We start from the raw sequence: 16,782 nt of genomic DNA, 5'->3' as shown, positions 1-16,782 counted from the left end.
TCAACAAAACAATTAAGATGTTTTTGTTACATGTGTTAGTTTTATTTGTTGAATCTCTTTTAAAAGCTAAACATAATTACTTATTAAATTATATTAAAATTGTAATTATTTGCATTTTGAGATATTTTAAGTGACATAATCATGAATGAAAATAGAACTGGACAAAATATTCGGAAATATTGAACCAATTGTTATTTGTTTTGATTCGAACAAAAAAAATTGGATATCCGAAAAAAAAAATTAATACACAATATCAAGTAAAAAACAAAACAAATCATAATATTTTTAGGAATAGATACCCGAAAGCATATATACATATATTTATGTACATGTTACACAAATATTATCTTGAATATAAGTTTTATAGTGTTTTTATTTAATAAATTCACATGAGTGATATAATGTAGTAATTTATAAGGTTGGTTAACAATCTCTCAATCTCTATTGAATAAGACTCCCTGTCGGATGACAATAAAACTTGCAAATCGAGAGGAATGGTATAGGGCCACAGAGGGATGGCGACTAGAATGTTCCAATAGCTTTTAACCATTGTAATTTGTCATTTGCAATTTAACGAAAGCGGAAGCATATTAAAGAAACGGGAAGCAGTTCAACAAAGCAAGACAAAGCAGTTTAACAAAGCAGTTTAACAAAACAAGACAAAGCAGTTTTGGGAATTCTATACACGGGTTCCAGGTCAAAGAGGAGCACCTGGCCTCGGCTTCAACTAATTGGCAGAACACGTTTGAGAGCTTGTCAGCTGGCCTCCGGTTGGTCTTTAAAAAGGCTTGCCAGAAACAAGGCTGAACTTTCACTAGGAACCAGCCAATGCGGTTCAGTTTTGGATAAGAGAAGACCATGTGTATTATACAAGCTTTCGAAAGACAAAATCGTGTCTCTTACGATTTTTTTGGAGAGGACAATAATATTTGAGTAAGGATATGACAGTGCCCAAAAAGAAATGTCCACTAACATCGAAGAAATTCTGGCATAGTCATCACCTGGAAAAAGTTTATCAACGGATGAGATATTAGATTATCTATAAATAAGAGAAATAAAAGAGTGTCTAAAACAATTCATTAACCTTTGGGCAAGAAATCGAATTCGACAAAGGTCTCCAGACATTTAGGTAGCAATTCACCAGTATCAACGTAAACATAGATTGACAACTCCCCTTTATAACCCTTGTTGACAAGAGCGTCTTTCATACGGTTACAAAACAATACAGGATCGGCACCAATAGGAATAGGGTAATCAGCAATGTCCCAAAAGACAGATGTCTTAGCGTCAGCAAACGGAAAACGATTAAACAATTACTAGGAGAAGGAAGAAAAAAAAGAAATCAAATTTACTATGACAGATCGACGATAAGAAACACTAGTTTTACGATGACAGACCTATCAGATGAAATCTAATTCAGATCCCCGCCGGAAAATTATAAGCAAGAGGTAGAGATACAGAGAGATCTTACTTTCGAATATTACTACCGGCGTAGGCACGGGTTTGCAGGTAAACTGCGGATTAGAAATCATTTCGGTATATCGCGGATCGGATGTGCCTTCGTCCACAACCATGTTGAAAGACTGCGGAAAAGGCTTGCTTTCGTCCATCTAGGGTTCGCTCAGGGTTTGTGCCTCCCGTCGTTGTCTATTTATCTAATCTCTCTCTCTCTTTATATATATATATAATATATGTCACTGGGCTTGTTCAGTTCGGGCAGATGGCCCAGATCTAAACCCAATAAAGCAGCCTATATAGTTTTAAGTCCGACCAGTCCTTTTTTTTTGTCAACACAGCCATAAAAAAACTTAATAATTTGCCTTCTTTAGAAAAAAATCATAACTCGCACTGAACTATATTTGCGAAGTGATTTACCACATGTCCTTTCTACAATAAATTTTACAAAACAAATTTGACATAGCTACTGAAATTGATGACATGTCTTTTCGCTTAATATGACATGGACAATTGCATTTAATGTTAATTTATATTTTTGGTAAACATTTTAAAATATGGTAATAACTCATATATTACATTTAATTTCAATTTATGTTTTTGGAATTTTTTTTAGAATATGGAAATAACTCATAAATCATCATTAAAGTAAATATATTCAAATATGACATTATAAATTTCGAAAATAATTTAATTATATATTTTAAAATTATACAATTTTATTACTAAAATTTTCAAAAATGTATACAATTTTTTTAGAAAATTATAAAAATCTAATCGTAAAATCATTATTTTCTTATATATCTACAAATTTTATAAATATTGATTAATTTTAATTTTTGGTAATTATGCAACTTTTACAATTTATTTAATATATATAATTAAAATAAATAGATAGAAAAATCTATCTAAGATTATAATTTCAAATATATACATGCACATTCTTAAATATTGTTTTTATGTTTAATTAAATCAAATTTATATTAAAATATTGATACGAAAAAAGAAAATTTATAATATTAATAAAATTTTATTTTAAAATATAATTTATATTTATCTGTTAAAAAATATTTTAAATTTTTCTACTGCACATGGTGCAGGAAGACACCTAGTTTTATTTAAATAACTAGTGTTTGATCTAGTACTACTTACAGGTAAATAATTTCTTAATTTACATATGTATTAAGACTCCAATTCATGGATGTAAGATTCGCTGAATAGTATATCTAGAAAATTACAACGACAGTAAGTTAAAATACTTCCATTAACAGTATTACCTTATTTTGTCCATATAGCACGACTGATATGCCATCTTTATGTTTCTTAATATGCTTGAGCTAGTTTTTTTTCTCTTTGATGTATGTCCATAATAAACCAAAAAAGTAACACTGAAACTTCTCATCTTAACTGAAAGAAAAATGTAAAAATATTTACACTAGTGTTTCCATGGTCAATCTATTTGTGGAGACTTACTGTCTTTTTCTAAAAAAGGCTACGAACCTATCAAACACCCCGATAGTAATCTGAAAAAGGAAAATTAAATAAACAAAAATCAAATCAAATCAAATAAATTGACAAATATAAAAGAGGCTACTGGTTCAATTGAAGAAGCCCAGTTTTGTATATCTCCTCTCTTCCTCGAAAGTCTGAAACTTTCATCACCGTCTTTGTTGTTTTATTTCATACAAAAGTATAAGAGAGTATTACTTTGAGAAGGAGAAAATGAATTTAAAACCAATAGTCAGAAATCTATACCAATCGTTGTCACTACACTAATAACCCAAAAATAGGTTGAGGAGATGACGATGGGAAGAACAAATAGAAAAGATGATTAATTAACTGAAAATGGATATTGTAGACAACGGGAGCTCTAGTAACATCATCTTCCAGTCCGCCAATCACGACATGGGACTGGAAGAAAGCACACTAACGGGTAAGGTCACCCCACTCGTAGGATTCAGTAGAGAGATCAAGCAAACCACAAGAGATGTCACTTTCCCGGTATACGCTGAAGGGATCAACATGTCAACCAAATTCATGGTCGTCGATTGCAAGTCATCCAACAACATGATACTGGGGCGGGCATGGATCCATGACATGGTAGCCATTGTAGTAACCTTCCTGAAGGGGTAAAACGGTCAAGATTGACAAAGTCAGAATTTGGAGCCAAGCTTTTAGGAATCAAAGAATGATGAGGAATGTTGAGTTTTGATCATTGAAAACATGACATGATTCGAAGAACATAGAAGATTGGTCGAGCATCAACTTGGTGGTCGAATTGTGGGCGATAAGGATCAATCAAGAAGTTTTGGAGTACGAGGTGGTCGTGGGTAAACCATGAGTCGAATATTCCACTCGACCATGGTTAGACAATGTGATAGATTGATCAGAAGGACGTTTTGGGAGAATAACATTTTTGGAGCACGATGTTTTCAGAAAACTTAATAAAATATTATGTTGGGAACATAATATGTCACAAGCAGGATGGGAGTTAAGCAGGATGGGAAGTAAGTACGACGGGATCGAAACACGACGAGAAAACCCGAAATTGGACGAAAACCCTAATTTTGGTATTATATAGTATTTTTTGGTGAAGCTGGAGGATCGGAAAATATTTACCATCAAGGTCAGAATTCTGTTTGGAATTTATTAAATACTGTCAGCTCATCAGAACGGACGCGGAAATATATTCGGGATTGATCGCGGGTCGGAAATATGCCGAAAGGGCCGAAATCAGATGAATGGACCGAGAAGCACGAGGTGGCTTCAGGCATGGGATCAGAACGTGGCGGAAACATTCTGGCAGGGTATGTGGTAGTCCTCGGCGTTCGGTTCTTGGTTCGATTCATGTTCGGTTTTTTCCGTTCTTCGGTTCTAGAGGTTTAGGATTCATATAGGAACCGTCCTATTTTCGGTTCGGATCGGTTCACTTATTTTTGGTTCCGGTTCGGTTCGAATTTTGAAATTGAAAACCGGCCAAAAACGAAAATATTTTTGGTTCCTATTCGGTTCGGTTTGTAGTATAATAATCGAACCAATAACCCGAAAAAAACCGACAAAACCGAAGAACCAAATATTCTTTTACGAAAGAAAAAAAAAACAAAAAGTAACCAAAAACCTGAAAAATCCCCAATATAACCGAACATTCTACAAAGACAAAAAATAAACCAGAATAATCCAAAACAAAGTACAAGTAGAAATGCAGAATCATTCAAATTTCAAAGAATAGTAGTTCAAGAAACATAAGTTTCAAACATACGATCCAAACATAAGTTTTTGAATCAGCGACTCAGCTTCTGGATCGGAGAATTTCTGGGGTGGCTGTAGAGGATGGATTTAACCATCCCTCAAGGCCCGAAGAACAGACGGCCTGGCCCGCGGAACATTACGACAGGTCGGCTTGACGGATCGGGACGCCGACTCCTCAGCTGGACCTGAGAGTGCTTTTGGTCGACCGAGCGTCGATTAGGCGCATACAGCTTAACGGCTTACCGAAGCGACGTTGGCTTCTCAGCCCAACGAGTTAAAAGCCACAAAAACGACGCGAACTAGGTCACAAAAGGACACCAAGTCAACTATAAAAGGAGAGAGGGATGCGACGTAAAGAGGATCTGAAATCCCTCACACATACTCAGCGGCTAGATTAGGGTTTTACCTTTACTCTCTCGCCGTACTGTATTTTTCCGGCAAAGCTCTTCGAGCTCCGGTTTCCTTTCTTTTACGCATCTCCTTTCCTTGTAACCGATTCAAAATTTTTCCGACCATCTATAAGACGTCTTTTCTTAACCCACATCTAAAACCAAACGTCTCACCGTTTAGTACCGTTTCCCGATCAAGCAGTTGGCGCCCACCGTGGGGCAACTAGCAAAGTAACGTCAACAAGATGGCGACGAGCAACGACGGCTCTTCCTCTAGAGAAGAGCGTGAAGCTCCCGAAACGATGCCTACACCCTTTCCTTCGACTCTGGCGCCGTTACCACCCGCGTCCATAGAAACTATCATGGTGCGCCTCGCACAGCAGGACGCAGCCCAGAAGGCGGCGACCGACCAAATCGCGGCGCTCGCGAAAATCCTAGCCCCTCTCGCAGCGAACGTGGAAGCCTCAACGGCACAGTACCGACGACATCTGTTTAATACAAATCGAGTGACCGGTGCGATGCCGGCGCATGCTGAAGACCAAGATATCAACGACGGCGATACGGCTCAAACCCCTGGAGGTCTTGACGCCCAGACCATAAATGAACTCGCCGCGTTAAAGCAATCGGTGCTCGATATCAACTCTAAGATCCACAATGTAACGACGTCCGCTCCACAAATCGAGCGTGTCCTTGCAAAATCTCTCCGGAAGCCGTTTACTAGAAAAAATAATGGGGACTCGACTCCGAAAGATGGAGAAGCTCCGTCTTCTGACCTTCGATGGCATTTCTGACCCTTCTGCCCACGTCACATCCTTCAAAATTGCGATGCGACGCGCAAATCTCTCCAACGGAGAGAAAGACGCCGGCTTTTGTCAGCTTGTCGTCAAAGCCCTAGAAGGGCCTGCCCTCAACTGGTTCACCAGCCTCCAGGAGAACTCCGTCAACAGCTTTTGCGACCTCTCGACGGCTTTCCTCAAGAACTATATCATGTTTACTCGTCAGGAAGCCACCGCCACCGATCTCTGGAATCTCAGTCACGCTACCAGGCCTAGCCTCAGGGATTTCATGGAGAAGTTTAAATCTGTCGTCTTGAAGGTCGACGTACCAGACCACATAGCTGTGGAATCGTTGATGAACGCCCTCCATATCAAATCACTGTCACTAGCCGACCTTTATCGGCATCCGACGAGATCCGTGCCAGACGCTATCATCCGATCCAACAACTTCATACATATGGAAGAAGACACCATGGCGAAGGCGGTAAAAGAAGCGGCGGGGAAACAAACGCCCGCCCAAACAAAACAACACCCGTTAAGAACCTCGCCAGCATTCAGCGGGCGGATGACCCAACCAGAAAAGGGGTTACATGAACGTCGTGGATGAAGAAGAGCCCTCGGGTTCCGCGGTTAACGTGCGGGAGAAGGGATGGAATCACTGGGACCAAGACTCCGCGCAGAAGTCATCCGGCTCCTCCTAACCAACGAGCTCAAACGCTGGCTTAACAAGTGGTGCTCGTATTCGCCGGCATCGCACCGGTTGCTCGATCTGTATTAAACAGATGTCGTCGGTACTGCGCCGTTGAGGCTTCCACGTTCGCAGCGAGAGGGGCTAGGATTTTCGCGAGCGCCCCGATTTGGTCGGTCGCCGCCTTCTGGGCTGCGTCCTGCTGCGCGAGGTGCACCATGATAGTTTCTATGGACGCGGGTGGTAACGGCGCCAGAGTCGAAGGAAAGGGTGTAGGCATCGTTTCGGGAGCTTCACGCTCTTCTCTAGAGGAAGAGCCGTCGTTGCTCGTCGCTATCTTGTTGACGTTACTTTGCTAGTTGCCCCACGGTGGGCGCCAACTGTTTGATCGGGAAACGGTACTAAACGGTGAGACGTTTGGTTTTAGATGTGGGTTAAGCAAAGACGTCTTATAGATGGTCGGAAAATTTTTGAATCGGTTACAAGGAAAGGAGATGCGTAAAAGAAAGGAAACCGGAGCTCGAAGAGCTTTGCTGGAAAAATACAGTACGGCGAGAGAGTAAAGGTAAAACCCTAATCTAGCCGCCAAGTATGTGTGAGGGATTTCGGATCCTCTTTACGTCGCATCCCTCTCTCCTTTTATAGTTGACTTGGTGTCCTTTTGTGACCTAGCTCGCGTCGTTTTTGTGGCTTTTAACTCGTTGGGCTGAGAAGCCAATGTCGCTTCGGTAAGCCGTTAAGCTGTATGCGCCTAATCGACGCTCGGTCGACCAAAAGCACTCTCAGGTCCAGCTGAGGAGTCGGCGTCCCGAGCCGTCAAGCCGACCTGTCGTAATGTTCCGCGGGCCAGGCCGTCTGTTCTTCGGGCCTTGAGGGATGGTTAAATCCATCCTCTACAGCCACCCCAGAAATTCTCCGATCCAGAACCTGAGTCGCTGATTCTAAAATGAAATATTCGTTCGGGTTAGAAGTCTCTAGTGGCGCTCTTGCGGTGTTTCTTTAAGTATCTCTTATTCCTTCTGGTAGTCCTTTATCTCCCTCTCTCTGCTCTGTATCTTCAAAATTGCTTTGATATATCAAAATTTTACATGTTTGTTCGTATAGATTTGAAGATGAAACTGGTTAATCTACAGAAGGAGACCAGGAAACTCAAAAAGGTAATGAAACCAAATTTAATTTTTTAGGTATTCAAAATTTGGGGGTTTATCTTACCGTTTTTAAGAAGATATTGATCTTCTTGTGTTGTCTTTGTTGTGTTGCTATTGAATCTGTTGGGAAGCATATTCCAATGGCCTTCGTGGAGAGAGTTAAAGAGGATTTCCATGGTATGGTGGAAAGGCTACCAATGTACACCCAACAGCATGAACAAAGAGTTTGGATACTTCTGGCTCTCTACCATCAAATTCAGAAGGTTAGAGTCATATATCCATGTCAATCTCAGAATTCGAAACTTAAAATGTGTACTTTTGATGGTTTTAATTCTTGATATCCTACTGTTTACTCGCAGGTGGGTACATGAAAATAAGCTTCTTCATCTTCTTTAGAACTTTGTTGCAGAAAACTAAATCTTGTTTAGTCATGCATTGAGATATTTGGTACTTCGTGTGTCTTGTTGTGGTGATGTTTGAGGGAGAAAGAACTAACCATTTCTCTTACTACATTTGTGTGATGTTCTGTTTCCGCTACCTGACTGAAGTTTCTTATTGTTTTCTTGAAGCAAACCAGGGGAAGAAAGGCCTGGAGGAAGCTGTTCCTGGATCTTAGTGACTCTAAATGCTGAGAAGGTAGTAAATCGTTTGACTGCACATGCCTATATTTCCATAATTTCTTGATGTTCATGATTGTTGACACATTATAGTTAACATGTATGCTTTTCCTTAGATAATTCTTTTCTTTTTTTTTTGGGTTTGCTGTAACAATCAAGACGTGGCTGCTTTGAGATTTGTGAGGAAGGCGGTGAAATCATTTTCAGTCTTTTGGTACGGTTCCTACTCATACTTCAAAATTACATGTCAATTGAGAACACTTGTGTTAATGGCTCGTTTCATTTGAGTTAAATTTTCTTGACTTGTTCCTACTAATTGTCATAGCACAATTTGTTTGATGATACACTACACAACTGGAACCACAGCTCCACCAACAGCCACATCAAGAAGCAGATGATGGAGTGGTGTGGAGGAGATCACACGACTTGTCATGACTATGGTTCTTCTTGTTCAGATTCTTCTGCTTCTTTCTTTCCTTCCTTGTTTGAGCTCTAATTGTTTATGCTTTGTGTTGATTGTAGAAGGAGGACAGATGAGACAGAGAGAATACATATGCGGTTGATGAATTTTGTGATGTTGCAGGAATTGATGAAGCAGTTGACAAACTTTAAGAGGTATCTTTTGGCCAAATTACTAAGTTCAAATTCTAGTTTTTGCTCTCATATTGTGTGTCTGTGTATTTTGTTAGGTGGTGTTTTCTACTTGAATTGGGATGTACTACTTGGTGAAGCTCGGAGGCGATGTGGAGGAGTTCGGTAAAGCTCGGAGGCGCGGAGGTTCAATCACTGAAGACACGTAATGGAATCACCACTAGTGGTAAATCTTAACATCACAGCATATAGTTACAGAGATCATGATGCTTTGAAAAGTCTTAATTGCTTTCTTCTTTATCTAAACCAGAAAATGGTGATTGTGGGAACCGAAATTCGCACTGTCGATTTCCGTTTAAATTAGGAAAATTAGGAAAACCCTAATTTCCCAGAGGTCCCGGATATCTGTTAAACCACACGCTAAGCAATCAGAAAATGCAACTAAAGACGAAAAGAAATAAGAAATCGTAAAAGAGAGCAAAAGGAGTTTTATTCTGAATCTGCGTATGAGCGTTACAACAAGGTAGAAGCCTTGGCCACGAGAGCTGTTGGCGAGATTCCTAGTTCTAACAACCTAAGACTGCAAAACCTAGTTGAGTCACAGCTCGAAATAGCAAAAACGGAAAGTTGCCTAATTGCTCTAAGTGCTAAGTTTTCTCCGAAAAAGTCCTCTATCCATGCCTCTCGCCTAGGACTCCTTATATACTGGCTCCAAGGTCGGTTTACGCTTTTCTCCTTCTGCCCTTAAGTCGCCATAGCATAAAAATGGAGTTATTCCATTTTTTCCGATCTTCGTAATTATCTTCAAAATTTCGTATTTATCCGCAAAAACTTGACATTTATCTTTCCTTGCGAACCAAGCGTAAACCGTCATGCGGCTTACGGGCTGTTGGTTAAGAAATCGTAAGTTGGGCCTCAATTCATGTCTTAGGTCCCTTTGGGCCGTCTTCCGACTCGAAGCGTTTATTACGGCTTCTTTCGATAAAGAACGAACTTTCCGCGGTTTTTACGGTAAAATTTGATCGATAACTTAGAATGGCGGGGAATCGTGAAATTGGTTCGCTACGGTCTTCGGGAGATAGCATCTAAGGGTAGACAAGAACGCATGGACTAATGTCGTATCGACGTTTCGGAAGAGCTTGGTCGCTACGTAGCGATCGAGCTTTGGCTCGAGCTAGGTCGCTACGTAGCGATCGAGCTTTGGCTCGAGCTCGGTCGCTACGTAGCGACCGAGCTTTGGCTCGAGCTCGGTCGCTACGTAGCGACCGAGCGGAACATGCGTTCGGTTGCTGCGTAGCGACCCGAGCTCTTGTCCAATGACTCGCGTTTCTTCCGCAAAGATTTTCGTAAAGAAGAATCTATTTCGAAAAAGTATTTGTCGAACAAGGTTTCTACGTTTTCTTCTTCGGGGATTTTGACGTTAACTTCGTTGCAACCGTTTTCGACCTCAACACGGACTTTCAGACATTGATTCCGTCGTGACCGATTTTGACCCCAACAGTGATCATGATTACGTGGACTATAACAACTCTTCCACAACGAGTCCCTGTCAGGATCACTCTCCATGGCTCTCTGCTTAACATCATTTTCCCTTTATAAGTCTGGTGCGAGAAGCTTGACGACAGAGGAGGCAAGACGTCGTGCTGTGGAGATGCGAGTCGTAGTGTGGTGCGGCACTAGGAGATAGAACTTTAGGTTCAGAAGTTTTAGTTGTAGCTTTAACTTTTTCAAAAATTTGGTTTAGTTTGATTTTAGTTTAATATACTAGTCATATAACCAATTTTAATATACAAAATTTTTAAATATATTTAATTGTATTTTTTTTTAATTTTTATTGAAACTATAACAGCATTTATTCTATGATATCATAAGTATTACAATTGCATAACTAATAAACGCTATCAAAATAAAACATTAAAATAGCACACAAAAAAACGCTATCTAAAGTGCCCGAGAAAAGATTGCGGGGGAAGATACAGTGTTCGCCATAACGTTGCGCTATCTTTCAATAGCGTTTTCCTCATGCTATATATGAGACGTTTTCTTGTAGTGCTTGGATGTGTTGAACCGATTGTTTGATGAGTACAACCTGATCAGATCAAGTGTTGCAAATGGGACAGCTTCTCAGTCGACTGAGGCAGCAAGTATTAATGGACAAGGGTCTCAAGATTTTGGTGGTGATGATGACAAAATGGACTTAGATGTTGATTTAGGATATGGAAGAATGGATTGTATCTAAAAAGATTTGGTCAATGAAACCGGATTTCAAGATTCCAGTAATGAAGTGGAGCTATATCTGAAAGAGAAGGTTGAAAATCCAAATTTTTTGAAAGGAACAGAATATGATATTTTGGGATGGTGGAAAATAAATAGTTCTAAGTTTCCAGTTTTGTCGGATATAGCAAGGGATGTACTTGCAATGCAAGTGTCTTCTGTAGCTTCTGAATCTGCATTTAGCATAAGTGGGCGCATCTACAACCTAGTAGAAACTGTTTGACACACTACATGATCGAGGTATTGATGTGCACCGAATAGTGCCGGAAGTGTGAGTTAAATGAGAAAGGAGTTGTTACTATACAACAAATGCTTTCATTTGTTGAATTACAAGATGAACTTGAGCAAGGTAACTTTGTATTCTTAAAAAAATTTCAGTTTGAGTGTTACTTTATCTAATAACTATTTCAGATTTTTAATATTGTGTTTTGTATAGGAGGAAAGGGTCGTGAGACAAATCAGTCATGAGAAATTGAGAAGATTGCTCCTTATGACTGATTTGGTATGCTTTCATTTCTAAGCCCTTAAGTTGAAAATCATGATATGTTTAGGTGTTTAGAATTATGTTTCTTATGAGTCTTCTCTTACATATGAAGCTTTGGAGATGAAGTTGGACTAGAGAAGCTGAGAACTTACGTTCGGAGATGGTGTTTAGATCGTATGTTTGAAACTTATGTTTCTTGAACTACTATTCTTTGAAATTTGAATGATTCTGCATTTCTACTTGTACTTTGTTTTGGATTATTCTGGTTTATTTTTTGTCTTTGTAGAATGTTCGGTTATATTTGGGATTTTTCAGGTTTTTGGTTACTTTTTGTTTTTTTTTTCATTCGTAAAAGAATATTTGGTTCTTCGGTTTTGTCGGTTCTTTTCGGGTTCTTGGTTCGATTATTATACTACAAACCGAACCGAATAGGAACCAAAAAATATTTTCGTTTTTGGCCGGTTTTCAATTTCAATATTCGAACCGAACCGGAACCGAAAATAAGTGAACCGATCCGAACCGAAAATAGGACGGTTCCTATATGGATCCTAAACCTCTAGAACCGAAGAACGGAAAAAACCGAACATGAATCGAACCGAGAACCGAACGCCGAGGACTACCACATACCCTGCCAGAATGTTTCCGCCACGTTCTGATCCCATGCCTGAAGCCACCTCGTGCTTCTCGGTCCATTCATCTGATTTCGGCCCTTTCGGCATATTTCCGACCCGCGATCAATCCCGAATATATTTCCGCGTCCGTTCTGATGAGCTGAAAGTATTTAATAAATTCCAAACAGAATTCTGACCTTGATGGTAAATATTTTCCGATCCTCCAGCTTCACCAAAAAATACTATATAATACCAAAATTAGGGTTTTCGTCCAATTTCGGGTTTTCTCGTCGTGTTTCGATCCCGTCGTACTTACTTCCCATCCTGCTTAACTCCCATCCTGCTTGTGACATATTATGTTCCCAACATAATATTTTATTAAGTTTTCTGAAAACATCGTGCTCCAAAAATGTTATTCTCCCAAAACGTCCTTCTGATCAATCTATCACATTGTCTAACCATGGTCGAGTGGAATATTCGACTCATGGTTCACCCACGACCACCTCGTACTCCAAAACTTCTTGATTGATCCTTATCGCCCACGATTCGACCACCAAGTTGATGCTCGACCAATCTTCTATGTTCTTCGAATCATGTCATGTTTTCAATGATCAAAACTCAACATTCCTCATCATTCTTTGATTCCTAAAAGCTTGGCTCCAAATTCTGACTTTGTCAATCTTGACCGTTTTACCCCTTCAGGAAGGTTACTACAATGGCTACCATGTCATGGATCCATGCCCGCCCCAGTATCATGTTGTTGGATGACTTGCAATCGACGACCATGAATTTGGTTGACATGTTGATCCCTTCAGCGTATACCGGGAAAGTGACATCTCTTGTGGTTTGCTTGATCTCTCTACTGAATCCTACGAGTGGGGTGACCTTACCCCGTTAGTGTGCTTTCTTCCAGTCCCATGTCGTGATAGGCGGACTGGAAGATGATGTTACTAGAGCTCCCGTTGTCTACAATATCCATTTTCAGTTAATTAATCATCTTTTCTATTTGTTCTTCCCATCGTCATCTCCTCAACCTATTTTTGGGTTATTAGTGTAGTGACAACGATTGGTATAGATTTCTGACTATTGGTTTTAAATTCATTTTCTCCTTCTCAAAGTAATACTCTCTTATACTTTTGTATGAAATAAAACAACAAAGACGGTGATGAAAGTTTCAGACTTTCGAGGAAGAGAGGAGATATACAAAACTGGGCTTCTTCAATTGAACCAGTAGCCTCTTTTATATTTGTCAATTTATTTGATTTGATTTGATTTTTGTTTATTTAATTTTCCTTTTTCAGATTACTATCGGGGTGTTTGATAGGTTCGTAGCCTTTTTTTAGAAAAAGACAGTAAGTCTCCACAAATAGATTGACCATGGAAACACTAGTGTAAATATTTTTACATTTTTCTTTCAGTTAAGATGAGAAGTTTCAGTGTTACTTTTTTGGTTTATTATGGACATACATCAAAGAGAAAAAAAACTAGCTCAAGCATATTAAGAAACATAAAGATGGCATATCAGTCGTGCTATATGGACAAAATAAGGTAATACTGTTAATGGAAGTATTTTAACTTACTGTCGTTGTAATTTTCTAGATATACTATTCAGCGAATCTTACATCCATGAATTGTACTCTTAATACATATGTAAATTAAGAAATTATTTACCTGTAAGTAGTACTAGATCAAACACTAGTTATTTAAATAAAACTAGGTGTCTTCCTGCACCATGTGCACTGCACCATGTGCACTGCACCATGTGCACTGCACCATGTGCAGTAGAAAAATTTAAAATATTTTTTAACAGATAAATATAAATTATATTTTAAAATAAAATTTTATTAATATTATAAATTTTCTTTTTTCGTATCAATATTTTAATATAAATTTGATTTAATTAAACATAAAAACAATATTTAAGAATGTGCATGTATATATTTGAAATTATAATCTTAGATAGATTTTTCTATCTATTTATTTTAATTATATATATTAAATAAATTGTAAAAGTTGCATAATTACCAAAAATTAAAATTAATCAATATTTATAAAATTTGTAGATATATAAGAAAATAATGATTTTACGATTAGATTTTTATAATTTTCTAAAAAAATTGTATACATTTTTGAAAATTTTAGTAATAAAATTGTATAATTTTAAAATATATAATTAAATTATTTTCGAAATTTATAATGTCATATTTGAATATATTTACTTTAATGATGATTTATGAGTTATTTCCATATTCTAAAAAAAATTCCAAAAACATAAATTGAAATTAAATGTAATATATGAGTTATTACCATATTTTAAAAAGTTTACCAAAAATATAAATTAACATTAAATGCAATTGTCCATGTCATATTAAGCGATAAGACATGTCATCAATTTCAGTAGCTATGTCAAATTTGTTTTGTAAAATTTATTGTAGAAATGACATGTGGTAAATCACTTCGCAAATATAGTTTAGTGCGAGTTATGATTTTTTTCTAAAAAAGGCAAATTATTAAGTTTTTTTATGGCTGTGTTGACAAAAAAAAAGAACTGGTCGGACTTAAAACTATATAGGCTGCTTTATTGGGTTTAGATCTGGGCCATCTGCCCGAACTGAACAAGCCCAGTGACATATATTATATATATATATAAAGAGAGAGAGATTAGATAAATAGACAACGACGGGAGGCACAAACCCTGAGCGAACCCTAGATGGACGAAAGCAAGCCTTTTCCGCAGTCTTTCAACATGGTTATGGACGAAGGCACATCCGATCCGCGATATACCGAAATGATTTCTAATCCGCAGTTTACCTGCAAACCCGTGCCTACGCCGGTAGTAATATTCGAAAGTAAGATCTCTCTGTATCTCTACCTCTTGCTTATAATTTTCCGGCGGGGATCTGAATTAGATTTCATCTGATAGGTCTGTCATCGTAAAACTAGTGTTTCTTATCGTCGATCTGTCATAGTAAATTTGATTTCTTTTTTTTCTTCCTTCTCCTAGTAATTGTTTAATCGTTTTCCGTTTGCAGACGCTAAGACATCTGTCTTTTGGGACATTGCTGATTACCCTATTCCTATTGGTGCCGATCCTGTATTGTTTTGTAACCGTATGAAAGACGCTCTTGTCAACAAGGGTTATAAAGGGGAGTTGTCAATCTATGTTTACGTTGATACTGGTGAATTGCTACCTAAATGTCTGGAGACCTTTGTCGAATTCGATTTCTTGCCCAAAGGTTAATGAATTGTTTTAGACACTCTTTTATTTCTCTTATTTATAGATAATCTAATATCTCATCCGTTGATAAACTTTTTCCAGGTGATGACTATGCCAGAATTTCTTCGATGTTAGTGGACATTTCTTTTTGGGCACTGTCATATCCTCACTCAAATATTATTGTCCTCTCCAAAAAAATCGTAAGAGACACGATTTTGTCTTTCGAAAGCTTGTATAATACACATGGTCTTCTCTTATCCAAAACTGAACCGCATTGGCTGGTTCCTAGTGAAAGTTCAGCCTTGTTTCTGGCAAGCCTTTTTAAAGACCAACCGGAGGCCAGCTGACAAGCTCTCAAACGTGTTCTGCCAATTAGTTGAAGCCGAGGCCAGTTGCTCCTCTTTGACCTGGAACCCGTGTATAGAATTCCCAAAACTGCTTTGTCTTGCTTTGTTAAACTGCTTTGTTAAACTGCTTTGTCTTGCTTTGTTGAACTGCTTCCCGTTTCTTTAATATGCTTCCGCTTTCGTTAAATTGCAAATGACAAATTACAATGGTTAAAAGCTATTGGAACATTCTAGTCGCCATCCCTCTGTGGCCCTATACCATTCCTCTCGATTTGCAAGTTTTATTGTCATCCGACAGGGAGTCTTATTCAATAGAGATTGAGAGATTGTTAACCAACCTTATAAATTACTACATTATATCACTCATGTGAATTTATTAAATAAAAACACTATAAAACTTATATTCAAGATAATATTTGTGTAACATGTACATAAATATATGTATATATGCTTTCGGGTATCTATTCCTAAAAATATTATGATTTGTTTTGTTTTTTACTTGATATTGTGTATTAATTTTTTTTTTCGGATATCCAATTTTTTTTGTTCGAATCAAAACAAATAACAATTGGTTCAATATTTCCGAATATTTTGTCCAGTTCTACTTTCATTCATGATTATGTCACTTAAAATATCTCAAAATGCAAATAATTACAATTTTAATATAATTTAATAAGTAATTATGTTTAGCTATTAAAAGAGATTCAACAAATAAAACTAACACATGTAACAAAAACATCTTAATTGTTTTGTTGAAGTTCTCGTCAAAAATCTTTCTTTCTTTCTCTTTTTACTTTTCATAATTGTTTTTAACTAAATAATGATTAGATACTATTAAATACTAGTTTACCTACCCTCTTAGTCTTGGGTGGTTTATGTCTATAATTGTTGTTGTACTTAAAAAAATGTGAAGTAATTATAGAGAAAGTTGGCAAA

At 37.8% G+C, this 16,782-nt stretch overlaps 2 protein-coding genes and 1 long non-coding RNA gene across 8 annotated transcripts; 2 read left to right on the top strand and 1 right to left on the bottom strand.

Moving 5' to 3' along the window:
• Positions 1 to 516: 516 nt before the first annotated feature.
• LOC125603942 lies at positions 517 to 1,659 on the bottom strand. 4 transcript variants are annotated; one of them, XM_048774637.1, is made up of 4 exons: positions 1,472 to 1,657; positions 1,085 to 1,288; positions 904 to 1,001; positions 517 to 814 (listed from the first exon to the last, which is right to left on the bottom strand). In XM_048774637.1, exons 1-4 carry the CDS (start codon positions 1,608 to 1,610, stop codon positions 812 to 814), a joined length of 444 nt encoding a protein of 147 aa, XP_048630594.1. In that variant the 5' UTR covers positions 1,611 to 1,657; the 3' UTR covers positions 517 to 811. The 4 variants fall into 4 exon arrangements, 3 of the variants coding, with proteins under 3 accessions (XP_048630594.1, XP_048630593.1, XP_048630592.1); XR_007335832.1 differs by having other exon boundaries at positions 517 to 1,001; positions 1,085 to 1,280; positions 1,472 to 1,656; XM_048774636.1 differs by having other exon boundaries at positions 517 to 1,001; positions 1,085 to 1,201; positions 1,472 to 1,659.
• A 2,780-nt stretch (positions 1,660 to 4,439) lies between these two features.
• Positions 4,440 to 9,368, top strand: LOC125603940. The gene is made up of 3 exons (XR_007335831.1): positions 4,440 to 8,064; positions 8,275 to 8,536; positions 8,648 to 9,368. It is a non-coding gene; the product is annotated as an uncharacterized LOC125603940 (long non-coding RNA).
• A 5,572-nt stretch (positions 9,369 to 14,940) lies between these two features.
• LOC106429984 lies at positions 14,941 to 16,033 on the top strand. 3 transcript variants are annotated; one of them, XM_013870757.3, is made up of 4 exons: positions 14,941 to 15,131; positions 15,315 to 15,518; positions 15,602 to 15,699; positions 15,789 to 16,033. In XM_013870757.3, the coding sequence occupies exons 1-4, from the start codon at positions 14,993 to 14,995 to the stop codon at positions 15,789 to 15,791; spliced, it is 444 nt and encodes a 147-aa protein (XP_013726211.2). In that variant the 5' UTR covers positions 14,941 to 14,992; the 3' UTR covers positions 15,792 to 16,033. The 3 variants fall into 3 exon arrangements, with proteins under 3 accessions (XP_013726211.2, XP_013726209.2, XP_013726210.2); XM_013870755.3 differs by having other exon boundaries at positions 15,602 to 16,033; XM_013870756.3 differs by having other exon boundaries at positions 14,942 to 15,131; positions 15,402 to 15,518; positions 15,602 to 16,033.
• Positions 16,034 to 16,782: the final 749 nt, after the last annotated feature.

Source organism: Brassica napus, unplaced genomic scaffold, assembly GCF_020379485.1.
Source record: "Brassica napus cultivar Da-Ae unplaced genomic scaffold, Da-Ae ScsIHWf_432;HRSCAF=663, whole genome shotgun sequence".
Taxonomy (NCBI): Eukaryota; Viridiplantae; Streptophyta; class Magnoliopsida; order Brassicales; family Brassicaceae; genus Brassica; species Brassica napus.
Note: the sequence above shows the minus strand (reverse complement) of the source record. Positions and strands in the feature narration are given on the sequence as shown.

Bases quoted from the DNA above. Each gene is read 5' to 3' on its own strand.
- LOC125603942 (XM_048774635.1), bottom strand. From the start codon at position 1,610: ATGGACGAAAGCAAGCCTTTTCCGCAGTCTTTCAACATGGTTGTGGAC. The intron at 1,289-1,471 runs GTAAGATCTCTC...TTCCGTTTGCTG, and splicing joins GCCGGTAGTAATATTCGAAA to ACGCTAAGACATCTGTCTTT. The intron at 1,002-1,084 runs GTTAATGAATTG...AACTTTTTCCAG, and splicing joins ATTCGATTTCTTGCCCAAAG to GTGATGACTATGCCAGAATT.
- LOC106429984 (XM_013870755.3), top strand. From the start codon at position 14,993: ATGGACGAAAGCAAGCCTTTTCCGCAGTCTTTCAACATGGTTATGGAC. The intron at 15,132-15,314 runs GTAAGATCTCTC...TTCCGTTTGCAG, and splicing joins GCCGGTAGTAATATTCGAAA to ACGCTAAGACATCTGTCTTT. The intron at 15,519-15,601 runs GTTAATGAATTG...AACTTTTTCCAG, and splicing joins ATTCGATTTCTTGCCCAAAG to GTGATGACTATGCCAGAATT.